Raw genomic sequence first — 16,505 nt, 5'->3', positions numbered from 1 at the left:
CCAGGGAACCCTTCACTTGAGGTAAAGGTTTCATTGTAAATAGTCAAGAGCTGTTTGCACAATTAGCACTCATTTTAATATAGCCAGTGGATTGATTTGCTCAGGGTATGAAAAGATAACTCATGCTTGAAGGCTGAAAGAGACTAGTGATGTCTAACTCATGGGATTGTGTTTCACTTCCATCTATGCTCGTTATTTTTTTACTGGTTTCTAAGAATTTAGCGTGCAGGTTGGGAGTGTTTTTCCTCCATTATACAATATAGTGTGCTGCAGGGTTTAATTCACCTGGTATAAAACATCATATCCTCAGACTCAGTGCGCTAACCTCCCCACACACACAAAAAATACTGGAGTTAAACATCAGTCGATTTTGCCAAAATTTGAGATAGCTAATGAGGGGGAAGCACAACGTTCCCTCCCAAGGTGCGCGAACACCCACCAATCGGCAGGTCCCGCACAGGCCACTCACCAGCTGCTGCAAGATACCATGTGGCCGTTCAGCAAATTTAAAGGGACCACACACTTCCATCACAAATTAGAGGGAACATTGCTCATTACGCTCCTTTCCCACTACATCCCCAATTTATAGCCAAGCTTTGCTGGCATTTTTGAATTTGTTCTCACCATTTGGATGCCAGATTTCAGTGATGAACTTCATCTTTGGCGGCCTGAGGGGATAGTCTTTGGGGAAGGTGAGATGAGCTTTGAACACACCGCCTTCGCTGTGAATAAAGATACAACAATTATTTTCCACGGCAATACAACAGTCACATTTACTTTACAGAAAATGCATCAAGCTGGACAAGTATGCAATTGAGCAGTGCCAAGGGAAAAAGCGGTCAGACTCCTCCAGTCGATAATTTTAATATCGGCACATGTACAAATCCAAACCCAGGAGTTGGTTTTGTATTCGCATTGCTCAAATTGGCCTGCACAAGAGAAATGCAGAAAGACCTCATTACCGATCTATTGTAGCCAAAACCAGGTTACTTTGCTTGCCTGGAGACAATGTTAACCAAACCCCCACCATCCAAAAAAAGGTCGGCACCTCTAGTTTTGCATCCGCCTCCCGCAAAAAACTGCCATGGCTAACTATGACCTGGGGGAAAAGATGTTGACAGCTATATGGCTATGTTCTACTGGACAGCACTGCTGATACTTGAAGGGGTTTGGAGGTGTTACACAGCCCTGCGCCATTTAGGTAGAAATGAAACAAACAATGAAGTTAGATCAAGGAGAAAAGTGAACGCAGCAGAATCATCAGGGAAACAGACATTGTTGGCTCGGCTGGGATTGGAATAGTGTGTCCAGTTTTGGGTGTCTTTATTTACAAAAGGATGTCAACTCCATGGAAAGAGTATGGAAAAGTTTGATACACAAAGGATGAAGGGCTCTAGTTATCAGGCGAGACTAATGAAAAATGGAATCTTTTCTTTTTAGTGAAGATTCACAGGAGCTCAAAAGTATGAGCGGGTTGATATGGTACAACTAGGGAAAGACATTTTCCATTAGTCAGCCAGCAACTAGAGGGCATTCATTTGAGAGTCCACTGCAACTTAGTAGCACTCTTGCCTCAGAGTCAGAAGGTTGTGGGTTCAACTCGCTCCAGTTACTTGAGCACATAATCTAGGTTGACACTTCAGTGCCATACTGAGGGAGTGCTGCATTGCTGGAGGTGCTGTCTTTCACATGGGATGTTGAACTGATATTTCCCCTCAGGTGGATTGAAAGGATCCCACACCATTATTTTAAGAGCAGGGAGTTCTCCCAGTGTCCTGGCCAACATTCATCTCAACAACTTCACTAAAACATTGCTGTTTGTGGGACCTTGCTGTGCACAAGTTGGCTGCTGCATTTCCAAAACACACAAGTACCTATACTTCAAAAGTACTTTTATTGGCTGCAATGCAGTTTGGGAAGTCCTGAGGTTGTGAAAAGTATAAAGTTATTTCTTTAATTTAAGACCACAAATAAAAGGAGGGGTGAAGTTAGGAACACTTAAAAATTGCAGTTGGTTGTTTGTCACATCAGAAATAAAAAGAAAAGGGTCGGAGATGGGACAAAGTGGACAGCTTGGAGAGGGTGCAGGCACAGTTGGCCGAGTGACCTCCCTTTAACGTTGCACGATTCTAGAGAGATGGAAGGGACGCAAAAGGGAGGCTTTAAAAAAAACCAATGGGAAACATTTCAACCAATATTGAAAGGAAAACAAAGCAAAATATTGAAAGGAAAAATCAAACTGAGAAATGTGCAACAATGGTCGAGAGGAGGAAAGATACCAAATTTCCACATCTATTGGGAGAAGGGTCTTTCACAGAGCTGGGGTAGTCACAGGCAGTACCAATTTTCCAGTCATCTAAATGTCTCAATTTTGGTAAATTGCCTCTTCCTCTTGTGTAATCTTGCAATCAAAATTGCACACAAGTAATTTACCATTTTTATGATCATGGAGATGCTAAGTGGAAGCAAAACATCTGGGATTTCTGGAGAGCCAAGAAAGGCACATACCAACTGCCTATAATGTACCTCCAACACATCAGATTGGTTTAAAGCTATAATTTGAATACCACCATTACAGTTTTTTTTATTTATTAAGAAAGCAGTTATCAATCTAAAACTAATACTATGCAAGGCAGATTTTTTTCTTCTTTATTCCAGAGATGTGGGAGTCACCGGCAAGGCCAGCATTTTATTGCCCATCCCTAATTGACCTTGGCAGTGAAGAACCACTGTTCTTTGGTACAACAGAGTGGCTCGCTGGGCCATTTCAGAGGACACTTAAGAGTCAACCACACTGCTGTGGATCCAGATATACATATAGACCAGATCCCCCGGTAAGGACGGCAGATTTCCTTCACTAAAGGACATTGGTGAACCAGATGGGTAATTTCATGGTTACCATTTTTGATACTAGCTTTTTAATTCCAGATTTATTTAATTAACTGAATTTAAATTCCTGACATGGAATTTGAACTCATGTCTCCAGATTACTAGTCCAGTAACATTACCACTATGCTACTGTTCCCGCAGTGTTAACAGGTGTCACCATCACCAAGTATATTACAACTAGGTTATGTGTGAAATAAATAATTCACACCTCCAGCTACACATTTGTCAAACTCCTACCAACAAGGTAGGAGGCAAGCAACTTGCCAAATACCACACAGGCATTGACCTTTTTGTGCAGTTACCAGATTACAAAGCAGGCAAGGCCTGGGACTAGACTAGACTACCTGCTGGCTCTCAAATTGGGAAATGGGTAGGTTACAACACTTCTGTAAAATCCCATTACAGCTTAATTAGAAGTTAAATGGCCTATTCAATGATGGAGACCAATGTTTATGCCATCATGGCAAGATGCTGCACAGTTGCTAAATGCTACCTACAAGGTAGACAACATAAATAAAATAGGTGGGAAGTCACTGTTCATTTCTGCCACAATTTTAAAAAGGTACAAATCTATAAAAGATGAACCATTCCAATTTACAAGTCTTCAAGTAATTCAACACCAACTAGAGACAGTATTTGGTTATCAGCACATTGCTTGGTCAGTGGTAGCTGCACAAAACCCATTCAATGCGCAAGTGCAGCAAATGGCACAGAATTACTGAGATTCATCTGCTTGCATCACAGGGGGCCAGACTGGAATCAAGAAATGCTCCATTGTGCTCTAATCACAGCACGAGGTGAAGGTTATTTGCATTCATTATAGGCAGTCCGTCGTGTCGAGGATGATTTGCTTCCACGCCAAAAAAGGGATGAGTTCACAGGTATTTTAAAGACCCAATATTACAGGCCCGAATACATGTTGAAGGGCAGAAGATGCCAGTGCATGGATTAAAAATGTTTTTTTTTAATTATAAATGTGTGGTGGCCGTTGCACACCAGCCACCATATGGGCTTGACAGAGCTAGGTCTTGGTCCAGTGGCAAACATTAACCAGGGCGACTAGAGAGCAGCTCTGTTGCACGGACCTAGTGCGCACACATATCGCAGTGTGGGCTGGCCTGTGCTGCCCCTGGGCACTCGCCTCTCCTGCGAGGACCATCAGCGGCAGGCCGAGGCCTTAAAAGGGGTGGAGTGTGGAGCTGGCATTTCGCGCAGCGACCCCGACCTGCAAGGTCCATCAACAGCAGGCCAGGGCCTTAAAAGGCATGGAGCGTACCACTACAAAGGTGCAGCACGTGCTGGTGCAGGAGGGAGGCGGCTGTGAAGAGGACGACTGGTTTGGATGTCATCATAACCCAGGTTGGTGATGGGAGCATGGGCAGGTACAGCAGAAGTGGAGGGGTCGGAGGCGAAGGAGCGGCGATTGATCATGGAGCGACATGATCGGGGCCAAGGAGAGGCATGATTTGCATTAGAAAAGTAACTGACCAGCAGCTTATGCTTGACTAGTGTTTAGACATAAGAACTAGAATCTCCAATCAGGTTTCTGCCCTGCCACAGGCTGAAGAGGCCCTAATCAATGTCACAAACTCATCATCAGCAGTCCCTCGGAGTAGAGGACGACTTGCTGCCACACTAGAAAAGAGTTCTCAGGTGACTGAAGAGTCCAATGCGGGATCTACAGTCTGTCACAGGTGGGGCAAACGGTGGTTGAAGGAACAGGTGGGTGGGGTGCCTGGGTTGCCACACGCTCCTTCTGTTTGGCTTCAGCTTTCCCGCGGCGAAGGGACTCTGGGTGTTCAGCGCCTTCCCAGATGCTTTTCCTCCACTTTGGGCGGTCTTGGGCCAGGGATTCCCAGGTGTCAGTGGGGATGTTACATTTTTTCAAGAAGGCTTTGAGGGTGTCGTTGAAGAGTTTCCTCTGCCCACCTGGGGCTCGCTTGCTGTGTCAAAGCTTGGAATGGAGCGCTTGTTTTGAGAGTCTTGCGCCAGGCACGGGGGCGATGTAGCCCATCCAGCAGAGCTGATCGAGCGTGGTCAGTGCTTCAATGTTGGAGATATTGACCCGAGTGAGGACACAGACGTTGATGCGCCTATCCTGCCAATGGATTTGCAGGATCTTGCGGAAGCAGCATTGGTGGTACTTCTCCAGTGTTTTGAGGTGCCTGCTGTACATAGTCCATGTCTCTGAGCCATATCGGAGGTTGGGATTTACCACTGCTCTGTAGACTATGAGCTTGCTGCCAGGTTTGAGGTCCTGGTTTTCAAACACTCTTCCTCAGGCGACTGAAGGCTGCACTGGCACACTGAAGGAAGTGTTGGACCTCATTGTTGATGGGAGAGATGGAGCATTGCAGCAAGGAAGATCAAGAAGAGCGTTGGTGTGATGACACAGCCTTGCTTGACCGCAGTCCGAATGTGGAATGGGTCTATGGTGGATCCGTTGGTCAGTTACTGACCGTGGGGCACTATGCCTCATCCTTCTCTACCGCCCTGCAGCCAACATACCTTTCTCACTAATGCCTCCCCTCTGAGACGGGACTACCCTTTCCTGATCCCACTTTTACCTATCCAGTCGTAGTCAGAGAATCTCCCACAATTACGGCTCCCACTTCCGCACATTTACCTCGAGTCCCCCAAGGATCCAAAGCCACGTCAGGTTTCACATTTACGCTGATGACACCCTGCTTCACCTCACCAGCACTTCAAGCCCCTCCACTGCTTTTACCACCAGATATCCAGTTCTGGATGCGGCGCAATTACCTGCAATTAAACATTGGGAAGACGAAAGCCATCATCTTTGGCTCCTGTCAAACTTTGTTCCCTACTCCACCCTCTTCCCTGGTCACTGTCGCAGGCCGAATCAGATTGCTCAACCTCAGCACCTTATCTTCTCTATTACAAAGACTCCTCCGTAATATTACCCATCTCTACCCCTGTCTCAGCTCATCTGCTGCTGAAACCATGCCTTTGTTACCTCTAGAATTCATTGTTCCAATGCTCTTGGGTGGCCTCCCATCTTCCACTCGAGCTCATTTCAAAACTCTGTTGCCCATATCCTAACCAATGAGTGTTCACCCATCAGCCCAGTGCTTGCTGACCTATATGGGCTCCCAGTCCACCAACGCCTCAATTTTAAGTTCTCATCCTCGTGTTCAAATCCCTCAAGGCCACATCCCTCGCCACCTCTAACCTCTTCCAGCCCTCCAACCCTCCATGAATTGTGTTCCTCAAACTCCAGCCTTGTGTACCCTCCACTTCCTTCGCCCTGCCATTGGTGGCTTTGTTTTCAGCCATCTGGTCCCCAATCTCTGGAATTCCCTCCTTCAGCCCTACATCTTTGATTAAGCTTTGAGTTATCGGTCACAATATCTCCTTTGGCTTGGTGTCTATTTTTGTCTGATCACCCTTTGTGAATTGCTTTGGGACCTTTCTTTACATTAACAAGATGCTGTACAAAGTCACTGCTGTAGTCATTGCTTTGACCAGAACTTTAGTGGCAAAGGAAAGCTGTAAACCCTTCAAGCAAAATTTTGGTCCTAGGAGGTCTCTAGCTGGATAGTAGGTACAGAAGGCTAACTCTACTAAGCTATTTGAAGTCAGCTAATATGGTTAGACAATATAGCAAACAATACAGCTGTATCTCCACTCCTTTTGGGTGTAAAAGTTGAACTAGCAAGGCTATGCATATAGCCTTTCACTCACCCTTGGAGCATAAAGTGCTCCAAAACTAATTACAACAGCAACGAGAAATTAATCTGGTTTTGGTGGAGTTAGTGGAGCAAAGATTAAATGGCAGTGGCACCATGATTGGCTGGACTCCTGCAGATTGGTGATGCTGATTTGTAAAGTCAGTACCAACTGCTTTATTTTATCTGATTTGGATGGCAAGCTCTTGCGACAATTGTATTTATAAATACAAAATTCCAACTGGGTGAAAGGAAGACAGAGGAAAAACATACAAATGTAGTTTTCAATATGTACTGGCAGTTCACCTGCAATGTTCCCTTTAAGCTGTGCAGCCACCTGGAGGTCCCACATAGCCAGCTTTCGGGCTTTTAAAGGGGAAAAACCGCACATGCGCACAATTTTGAGTGGGCCACACAGCCCCCAAAAAATTACAGGGACCATTGATCACGTGTGGCATTGCTCCTAAAGAGGATATGCTGTTTTATAACAGAGATACATCATGCCAGGTTGCATACAATATCAGGGATGTCTAATTTACAATCACATTGCACAGCATTTTGGAGGGATGAACTTCTACATATTCTGCAATTCAGTCCAGAATTTTGGCAAAGCAGTGTCCTTTATAACATTCAGTTTTTTTTACTTCCAATGTTTAAAGCCCCGGTAGACAAGATGTACCACCTTTAAAAGGACGTTCGGTTTGGCAGTTTGGTGGGGGGGGGGGGGGGGGGGGTGCGGGGGGAGAACACAAATGACAACTTAAATGTAAGATAGGTATGAATCAAGAGCAGAAAAACATATGAACTACAAAGTGTCTAAGAAGTCAAGCACAAATGGTCAGCATAAACAGAAGGGGACAAATTTAATTAAAAAAAAACAGAGTATTCAAAAATAATTTTGGCTGCCACCTTGATTTCCCACTACTAGTTTTGCAACATAGTCGAAAAGGTCAAGCCCTCTACAGTAACAAAAGTGTATATTCTCAATCTGGTTTTCAACTCCCTCCAGAACCTCGCTCCTCCCAGTTACATCTAGCCCTACAACCCTCAGATAGCTGCACTCCTTCAATTCTGGCTCATGTGTACCACATTTTAATTACATCATTGGTGTCCGTGCCTTCAGTTGACTAGGCTCCAAGCTCTGGAATTCTCCGCCTCTACCTCCTTTAATATGCTCCTTACAACTACCTCTTGACCCAAGCTTTCGGTCCTAAATATCTGTATGGCTCAGTCAAACGAAGCACTTTGGGACATTTTACTATGTTAAAAGTTGTTGATGTAATTTCAGCAGTTAGGTGCATGGAGATTATAGAATTTACAGCACAGAAACAGGTCATTCAGCCCAACGTCTATGCTTCACACAAACATCTCCCATCCCTCTTCATCCAACGCCATCTATATCCTTTTTGGCACTAAGACCAGAACTGTACAGCATACTGCAAGTGTAGTCTAAAATCAAGGTTCTATGGGCCCAAGTTTCCACATGATTTGCACCTGATTTTTAGGAGCAACTGGTGGAGAACGGACTATCTTAGAAATCGCAATTCTCCACTTTTTTTTCTGCAGTTCTAGTCAGGTAGAACAGTTCTACTTTGGAACAGAATTTTTTCTTCAAAAGGGGCCGTGTCCGGCCACTGACACCTGATTTCAAAGTTTTCACAGTGAAAACTTACTCCAAACTAACTTAGAATGGAGAAAGTGAAGATTTTTGTAGAACTGAAAAAACCTGTTCTACACATTTAAAAAAAATCAGGCGCAGGTTACAAATTAGGCGTCCAGAACGAGGTGGGGGGGGGGGGGGGGGGGAAGGGGGAAGGGAAGTCATTAAATTCTACAATAAATCCTTATTTATACTTCTACAAATAAATCCAACCTGAATAAACATTTATAAGCAAAGAAAAGATTAAATAAACCATCTTCCTACCTGTGTGAAAGTGCTTCAGTCAGTTCAGCGATGTGGCGTCGTTCCCGCGAACGGGAGGGGAGGGAGGGAGGATGGGGCAGGCAGTAAGCAGCCTTCCACTTGAGGTGGAAGCCTTATAGTCAGCTCAGCGATGTGGCGTCGTTCCCGCGAACGGGAGGGAGGGAGGGGCAGGCAGTAAGCAGGAAGCCTCAGTGCTGATGGCAATGTGCTTTTATTAAAAAATGTTCAAAAATTAAACAGCTACAAAGAACTACAAAAGTGGCCGTGCCAATGTTTCCTTCACACTGCGCGTGCGCGAACGCTCCAACGCGCAGAGTTGCCGGCAGGAAAAAAACTAATTTAAATAGTACCCGCCTCCTCCCACTTACAAAATCGGCGTGAGTGTAGGCTCTGCCCCCCTGGGCGCCGCGCCAAACAGACAAGGAGCTGCAAAACGCTCCAGAATCACGCTTTTTTTTCCGGCGCCGTTTTAGGCGCGAAAAACAGGCGCCCAGCTCGGAGGGGCACCCGTTTTTTATCGTGTGGAAACTTGGGCCCAATATGTTTAACATAACTCCGCTTTTCAATTTTATTCCTCTAGAAATAAAACTAGTTATTGGTTTGCATTTTTATGGCCTTGTTAATCTGCATTGCTACTTTTAATGATTGTAAATTTGTACCCCTAGACTCTTTTGCACCTCTACCCCATTTAGACTCGAGTATGTGGCCTCTTATTCCTCCTACCAAAATGATCCATCTCACTTCAATTTTGAAAAGTTGTAATTTACACACCTATTTTGCAAGTTTATTAATTTATTTTATTTTGTTGCAGTCTTCCTCAGTATTAACTAAATCCCCCAATTTGGTGTCATCCACAAATTTTGAAATTGTACTCTGATTTACATCGAGTTTATGTAAATGGTAAACATTGGCCCCAGCACTGATTCCTGTGGACCACCACTTCCCAGCTTCTGCCAATCTGTGCAGCTACCCTTAAACCCATCTCTCCTGTTTTGTAGACTGCTTGCTGTTCATTCTGCTACTTGCCCTGACTCCACAGACATGAGTCATGACTTTAGTCATGAGTCTATTATGTGGCCGGTACCTTAAAAGGCTTTTTGAAAGTTCAAGTATATTACATCTACTTATTACCATTGTCATATCTTACTTCAAAGCCAGGAGAAAGTAATAAAACTGACATTTGAAGGAAATACCACTGTGAAACTTACTATCCAGTTTTTCATTCCTTTTGCCAATGCGTGCACTTCTACCATCTCTTCACTGAAACCTGTGGTACCTCTGCTTACAACAACTTCTGTTACATTTGCATGTAGATACATTTTCATTTCCCAGAAACAAATATTTCCCAATCCTAAAAAAGTTTTGAAGCAAGTGAGAGACAACGTGCATTGTCCATCTTCCCTATCCCCATCACAACAATGACCATTAAGCTCACCATGTGCTCCACACCAGACCTGCTAGCAACCGTGAAACTCAATAGCATCTCCTAGACAAACAATTCTCTTAACTTTTCTTCACAACTTCAATTCTTGAAATCTTGGTAGATCACCTCCATGCTCTCAAACATCATCCTTTGATTCAAGTGACCAATATTCAATACTTCAGGTGGGGCCTGCCAGCACCTTAAACAACTGCTAATGACCTCAGGACATCATTTGCCTTTTACCTTCAACAAACATTCTGGCAGTTTACGAGCCATTAAATCAAGGGTCCCCATCTTATGCAGCTGCAGAGATTACATAGAAACATAGAAAAGGAGTAGGCCATTCGGCCCTTCGAGCCTGCACCACCATTGAAGAAGATCATAGCTAACCATTCACCTCAGTACCCCTTTCCCGCTTTCTCTCCATACCTCTTGATCCCTTTAGCCGTAAGGGCCATATTTAACTCCCTCTTGAATATATCCAATGAACTGGCATCAACAACACTCTGCAGTAGGGAATTTCACGGGTTAACAACTCAGTGAAGAAGTTTCTCATCAGTCCTAAATGGCTTACCCCTTATCCTTAGATTATGTCCCCTGGTTTTGGACTTCCAACATTGGGAACTTTGGGCCTAAGTTTCGGGCCGCGTCTAGAACGGCGTAGCCCCGACCTGGACGCCCGTTTCTCGCGCCACAAAGTGCGCCTGAAAGAAAACTTTCAGATTCTCCGGCTCCCTGCTGGTTCTCGGCGCAGCGCAGCATGAGCTGCAGGGGGTGGAGCTAGGTCCCTGCACTGAAAAGAGTGCCGGGACCTCTGCACATGCACGCTACAGTGGGCGCGCAAGTGCAGTAGTTCCAGGCGCCCAAAACTGTGTGGGAGGGGCCCTGGCTGAATGGCCTCACTGGGGCTGCGTGCATAAGGCTCCTCCCACACCCAGCTCCTGCTTCCTCGGGACCGGACCCAACTTGACTCCCGCTCCCACCGCCCCCCGCCCCCCCCCCCCCCCCCACCCGACCTCCGCTTCCCCCGCCCCGACAGATCTGCCCCCCCCCGCCGAACCCCGGACCCGACGCCACATACCTGTCAATCCGGTAAGTCTAAGCTCGAAGTCTTGGGTCTCTCTTCTCTCTCTTCCTCCCCCCCCTCTCCCTCCCTTTCTTCCACCCCCTCCCCTCCCTTTCTTCTGCCCCCTCTCCCCTCCCTCCTTTCTCAACCCCCTGCCTGCTCACCCCCCCCCTCACTTGTCACCCCCCCACCCCATCCCTCGCTGTCAGAAACAAAGACACAGAGTGAGAGACAGACAAACAGAGACATTGACAGACACACTGGGCTTGGGGGGGGGGCGCATCCCAGCACGCTGTTGGAGGGCTCCTGGTGCTGCAGTCGGTAAGTAGAAAATGTTTTATTTATTGATTTTTTAATTATTTAATTTTTTTTGATTGGTTTATTGGTTGATTTATTGATTGATTTATTGATGTTTTTATCATTTATTATTGATGATGGCTCTATTTGTAAAACTGAAGTGTTTAATGTTTGTAAACTTCCCTTTAAACCCCCCCTCCCCCCATTCCCTACGCCTGATTTGTAACCTACGCCTGATTTTCTAAAGTGTAGACAAGGTTTTTTGGAGTGTACAAAAATCTTCACTTGCTCCATTCTAAGTTAGTTTGGAGTAAGTTTTCACTGCCGAAACTTTGAAAACAGGCGTAAGTGGCCGGACACGCCCCCTTTTGAAGAAAAAATTCTGTTCCAAAGTGAAACTGTTCTAACTGACGAGAACTGGAGCAAACTAAATGCCAAGAATTTGAATTTCTAAGATACTCCGTCATACACCAGTTGCTCCAAAAAATCAGGAGCAACTGAGGCCGAAACTTGGGCCCATTCTTCCTACAACTAAACTGTCCAGTCCCAACAGAATTTTATATGTTTCTATGAGATCCCCTCTCATCCTTCTAAACTCCAGTGAATACAGGTCCAGTCGATCCAGTCTCTCCTCATATGTCAGTCTTGCCATCCTGGGAATCAGTTTGGTGAACCTTTGCTGCACTCCCTCAATAGCAAGAACGTCCTTCCTCAGATTAGGAGACCAAAACTGAACACAATATTCCAGGTGAGACCTCACTAAGGCCTTGTACAACTGCAGTAAGACCTCCCTGCTCCTATACTCAAATCCCCTAGCTATGAAGGCCAACATAACAGTTGCCTTCTTCACCGCCTGCTGTACCTACATACCAACTTTCAATGACTGATGTACCATGACACCCAGGTCTTGTTGCACCTCCCCTTTTCCTAATCTGCCACCAATCATATAATATTCTTTTGTGTTTTTGCCACTAAAGTGGATAACCTCACATTTATCCATATTATACTGCATCTGCCACACGTTTGCCCACTCACCTAACCTGTCCAAGTCACCCTGCAGCCTTTTAGCATCCTCCTCACAGTTCACACTGTCACCCAGCTTAGTGTCATTGCAAACTTGGAGATATTACACTCAATTCCCTCATCCAAATCATTGATGTATATTGTAAATAGCTGAGATCCCAGCACTGAGTCCTGCAGCACCCCACTGGTCACTGCCTGCCGTCCTGAAAAGAACCCATTTATCCCAGCTCTCTGCTTCCTGTCTGCCAACCAGTTCTCTATCCACACCAGTACACTACCCCCAATACCGTGTGCTTTAATTTTGCACACCAATCTCTTGGGTGGGAACCTTGTCAAAAGCCTTTTGAAAGTCCAAACATACCACATCCACTGGTTCTCCCTTGTCCACTCTACTAGTTACATCCTCAAAAAATTCTCGAAGATTTGTCAAGCAGGATTTCCCTTTTATAAATCCATGCTGACTTGGACCGATCCAGTCACTGCTTTCCAAATGTGCTGCTATTTCATCTTTAATAATTCATTCCAACATTTTCCCCACTACTGATGGCAGGCTAACCGGTCTATAATTACCCGTTTTCTCTCTCCCTCCTTTCTTAAAAAGTGGTGTTACATTAGCTACCCTCCAGTCCATAGGAACTGATCCAGAGTCGATAGACTGTTGGAAAATGATCACCAATGTATCCACTATTTCTAGAGCTACTTTAAGTACTCTCAGATGCAGACTATCAGGTCCCGGGGATTTATCGACCTTCAATCCCATCAATTTCCCGCCTAATAATGATTTCCTTCAGTTCCTCCTTCTCACTAGACCCTCAGTCCCCGAGTATTTCCGGAAGGTTATGCGTGACTTCCTTCGTGAAGACAGAACCAACAATTTGTTTAACTGGTCCGCCATTATAAATTCACCTGAATCTGACTGCAAGGGACCCATGTTTGTTTTCACTAATCTTTTCCTCTTCACATATCTATAGAAGCTTTTGCAGTCAGTTTTTAATGTTCCCGGCAAGCTTCCTCTCATATTCTATTTTTCCCCTCCTAATTAAACCCTTTGTCCTCCTCTGCTGTATTATAAAATTCTCCTAGTCCCCAGGTTTGTTGCTTTTTTTGGTCAATTTATATGCCTCTTCCTTGGATTTAACACTATCCTTAATTTCCCTTGTTAACCACCTTCCCAGTTTTATTTTTACTCCAGACAGGGATGTACAATTGTTGAAGCTTATCCATGTGATATTTAAATGTTTGCCATTGCCTATCCACTGTCTGTTAGAGTTAATTGGCCCTCCCCAAAATTTCCCATTTTAAAGTTAAAAGGGCCAAGTGATTAATCTGGCTTTTCCTTGGGGGTGGACAATACCAAATTAGACAATTCAGCTTTAATGAAGAACAGCAGAAAAATCCCCAATATATGTTCTGTGGACAAAGGGCCTGCTCCTCCAAAACAACGCCACTGCTGTGGTGGGCTCATGTGTGTGATTTGAGTGGTTCGAGTTGGTTAAATATTCACGGCAGATTGTATAAGCACAGCAATGCACAACATAACTGCTGATCAGAGAACCTGACAATGAGGTCACCCAGTTTCTGAAAATACAACAGCACCACAAATTGGCTGAACTAACCCCATTTTCTGATCTGTTTCCTCGTAGCACAAGGCTTCACAACGAGAGTGAAGTCTTGAAAGATCATCCCTTGTGTTTGGATTTCTTCCACCTCCCCCCGCACCCTTATAATTACAACTTATAATTCTGCCATAACATCTGTATTAGTTACTATTTTGGCTGCTGATTAAGGGTGCATCTAGACTACAAAAGCTCAATGTCTGAAGTAATTCCTGGGCTCAACCCAACTAGGAGAAAAACTCCCTGGGAGAAGGCAATCTCACCAATTAGGTTCGTCACACAATGGAGTGCAAATCCAGTGCACTGTTAAACCTGGTTTGTGAAATACTCTCAAGTCTGATGAATACCCTGGTCACTTGAACCCAGTGTAGACAGCACAGATTCTCCCTTACCACTATGAACATTTATATTTCTAACCTCTAGACAACAGCTTTGTACATATCCAGTTTGGTACAGAAGATAGTTAAAGTTCCAATTAGGCTGCAATGTCCAGAATTGCTTGGCCAGAACCCAAAAGGCAGCCACTGACCAGTCTGCAGTAGAAATACACCCAAAGATTGCAAGTATACAGTATATTCAGTAATGGACTATAAAATTATAAAAACTGGATAGACTTGCCACAGAATCTTACATTCTCTTATTTCAGAATTTGGTTGGACTGGTCATAGAAATTGGCCTCAAGGTGCTGCAGAATTCCATGGGCCCCGATTCTCCAGAGTTGCTTCTGTGGAGACTAGGGCCGAGTGTGGATCTCCCTCCCCTCCACCTCCGTCTATTGCTGGTGAGACTGACCAGCAGTATAACAACAAGTTCTGGTCAATGATAAAACCATGCATTGGTGTAGCACATGGGTGATATTTACATCATACTGGATTCAAGTTGCAGAAAAAAAAACATTTTCTCAAGACTCCATTAGAATGCACAACATATAAGACTAGTTTCCCAGAACTAAAAATGTGGAGCAAGTCAAAAATTTCACTGCACTCAACTTCAATGCTTGCACAAGTATCATGGGGACAGGGTTTATTAAAAAAATGTTAAGTCATTAAGGAGGGAGAACAAAAGGTGAAAACAAAAATCCCATTAAAAAAAAACGACCAGAAATTGCAGGCACAAAGCAGCATTTCCTTGGTGTTACAGTACCAGAAATGTATTCTCGATTCCATTTGAACACAATGTCAGATGAATCTTGGAACAGCTGTACAAGACTCCCCCCCATCCAGCACCGGAATTTTGTTGAATACTTCCATGTTTAGCAATGAACACGCGATTGTGTGAATTTGCACAATAGCACTTTGCCTTCCATCCACAGAACCTAGCTTTATATAGGCACATAATTCTACCCTCACAGCCCAGCCTCAGGATCATTCAGTAATCTAAATCTCACATTGCTCAATTTAGTACATAGTATTAATTTAAAACATGAAAGCCATTTGCCCATCTTCTGAAGTGGTCAATATCATTTTTTCTACATCACGAGGCCTGTTTGTATATTATTTAGGAACAGCACAAGCCAGAAAAGGTAAGCTCCAATTTTTCCTCCTTGTCACACCCCAAAACCAATTTTTCCTTTATTACCCATGAAGGACATTTGACAAGTTATTTTGGACAGTGAACCCAAATCCACTCGGAAGTGGACTTCAGGAAAGGTTGGGCCTCTACTCATTGGAATTATGAGAGGCGATCTTGTTGAAACGTATAAAATTATGAGGGGGATTAACAAGGTGGATGCAGAGAGGATGTTTCCACTGATGGGGAAGACTAGAACTAGGGGGCATAATCTTAGAATAAGGGGCCACCCATTTAAAACAGAGATGAGGAGGAATTTCTTCGGAGGGTTGTAAATCTGTGGAATTCACTGCCTCAGCTGTGGAAGCTGGGACATTGAATAAATTTAAGACAGATAGACAGTTTCTTAACCGATAAGGGATTAAGGAGTTATGGGAAGTGGACCAGAGTGGCCTACTCCTGCTCCTATTTCTTATGTTTTTAAATGAGTGGCTTTAACCAAGTCCTTACAGCTCAGTTCAGAGTTCCAACTCCACAGTCCTGCCTGGATAGGTGAGGTGAAACTAGTGTGCACTGAACTGTTGAATCACTGGTTTGGTAACAATGGAAAAAAAGGGACAATTCTAATTAGGGACATCTTCACAAAACCAGAAAAAAGCATTTCAAATCAAACATTCAATATTCTTCCTTACAAGAACCCACAGCAAAACAGTCCAGAACATAACCTAGTGTATAAAGGTTTAAGCAATAGTATAGCTTACTTCCATCAACCAGACAAGAATGGGAACATCTGTTATCTGCATACCTCAGTATTGCAGACAACTGTATACACTGCATAGGCATAGCTGCAATACTTACTATAGTGTGTCAGGAGGGCCGATGATAAGTACTTCCCATCTGTATAGGTCATTGTCATCGATTAACCCCGCTGAAAAACCATCAACAGGATTCTTGTTCAGCTCTAGAATGAGAAGTATGGACAAAGATTACATTTCTAGCAAGTTCAAATCTTTCATACAATAGTGACAGATCATTGTTCAACAAAAAAAAGCCACATCAGTTACTGGGC

General features: G+C 44.3%; 1 protein-coding gene across 1 annotated transcript in view; it reads right to left on the bottom strand.

Annotated features, from left to right (window-relative positions):
* The window catches only part of ube2g1a (ubiquitin-conjugating enzyme E2G 1a (UBC7 homolog, yeast)), a 96,384-nt gene that overhangs the window by 20,928 nt on the left and 58,951 nt on the right, over positions 1-16,505 (bottom strand). The window contains exons 2-3 of the mRNA XM_070857371.1: positions 16,295-16,397; positions 625-722 (exon numbers count right to left, since the gene is read on the bottom strand). Coding sequence (XP_070713472.1) covers positions 625-722; positions 16,295-16,397 — 201 coding nt within the window. The remainder of the gene's footprint in view (positions 1-624; positions 723-16,294; positions 16,398-16,505) is intronic.

The sequence above is a fragment of the Pristiophorus japonicus genome, chromosome 16 (assembly GCF_044704955.1).
Source record: "Pristiophorus japonicus isolate sPriJap1 chromosome 16, sPriJap1.hap1, whole genome shotgun sequence".
Classification (NCBI taxonomy): Eukaryota; Metazoa; Chordata; class Chondrichthyes; family Pristiophoridae; genus Pristiophorus; species Pristiophorus japonicus.
This window is presented reverse-complemented; position numbering and strand designations above follow the sequence as displayed.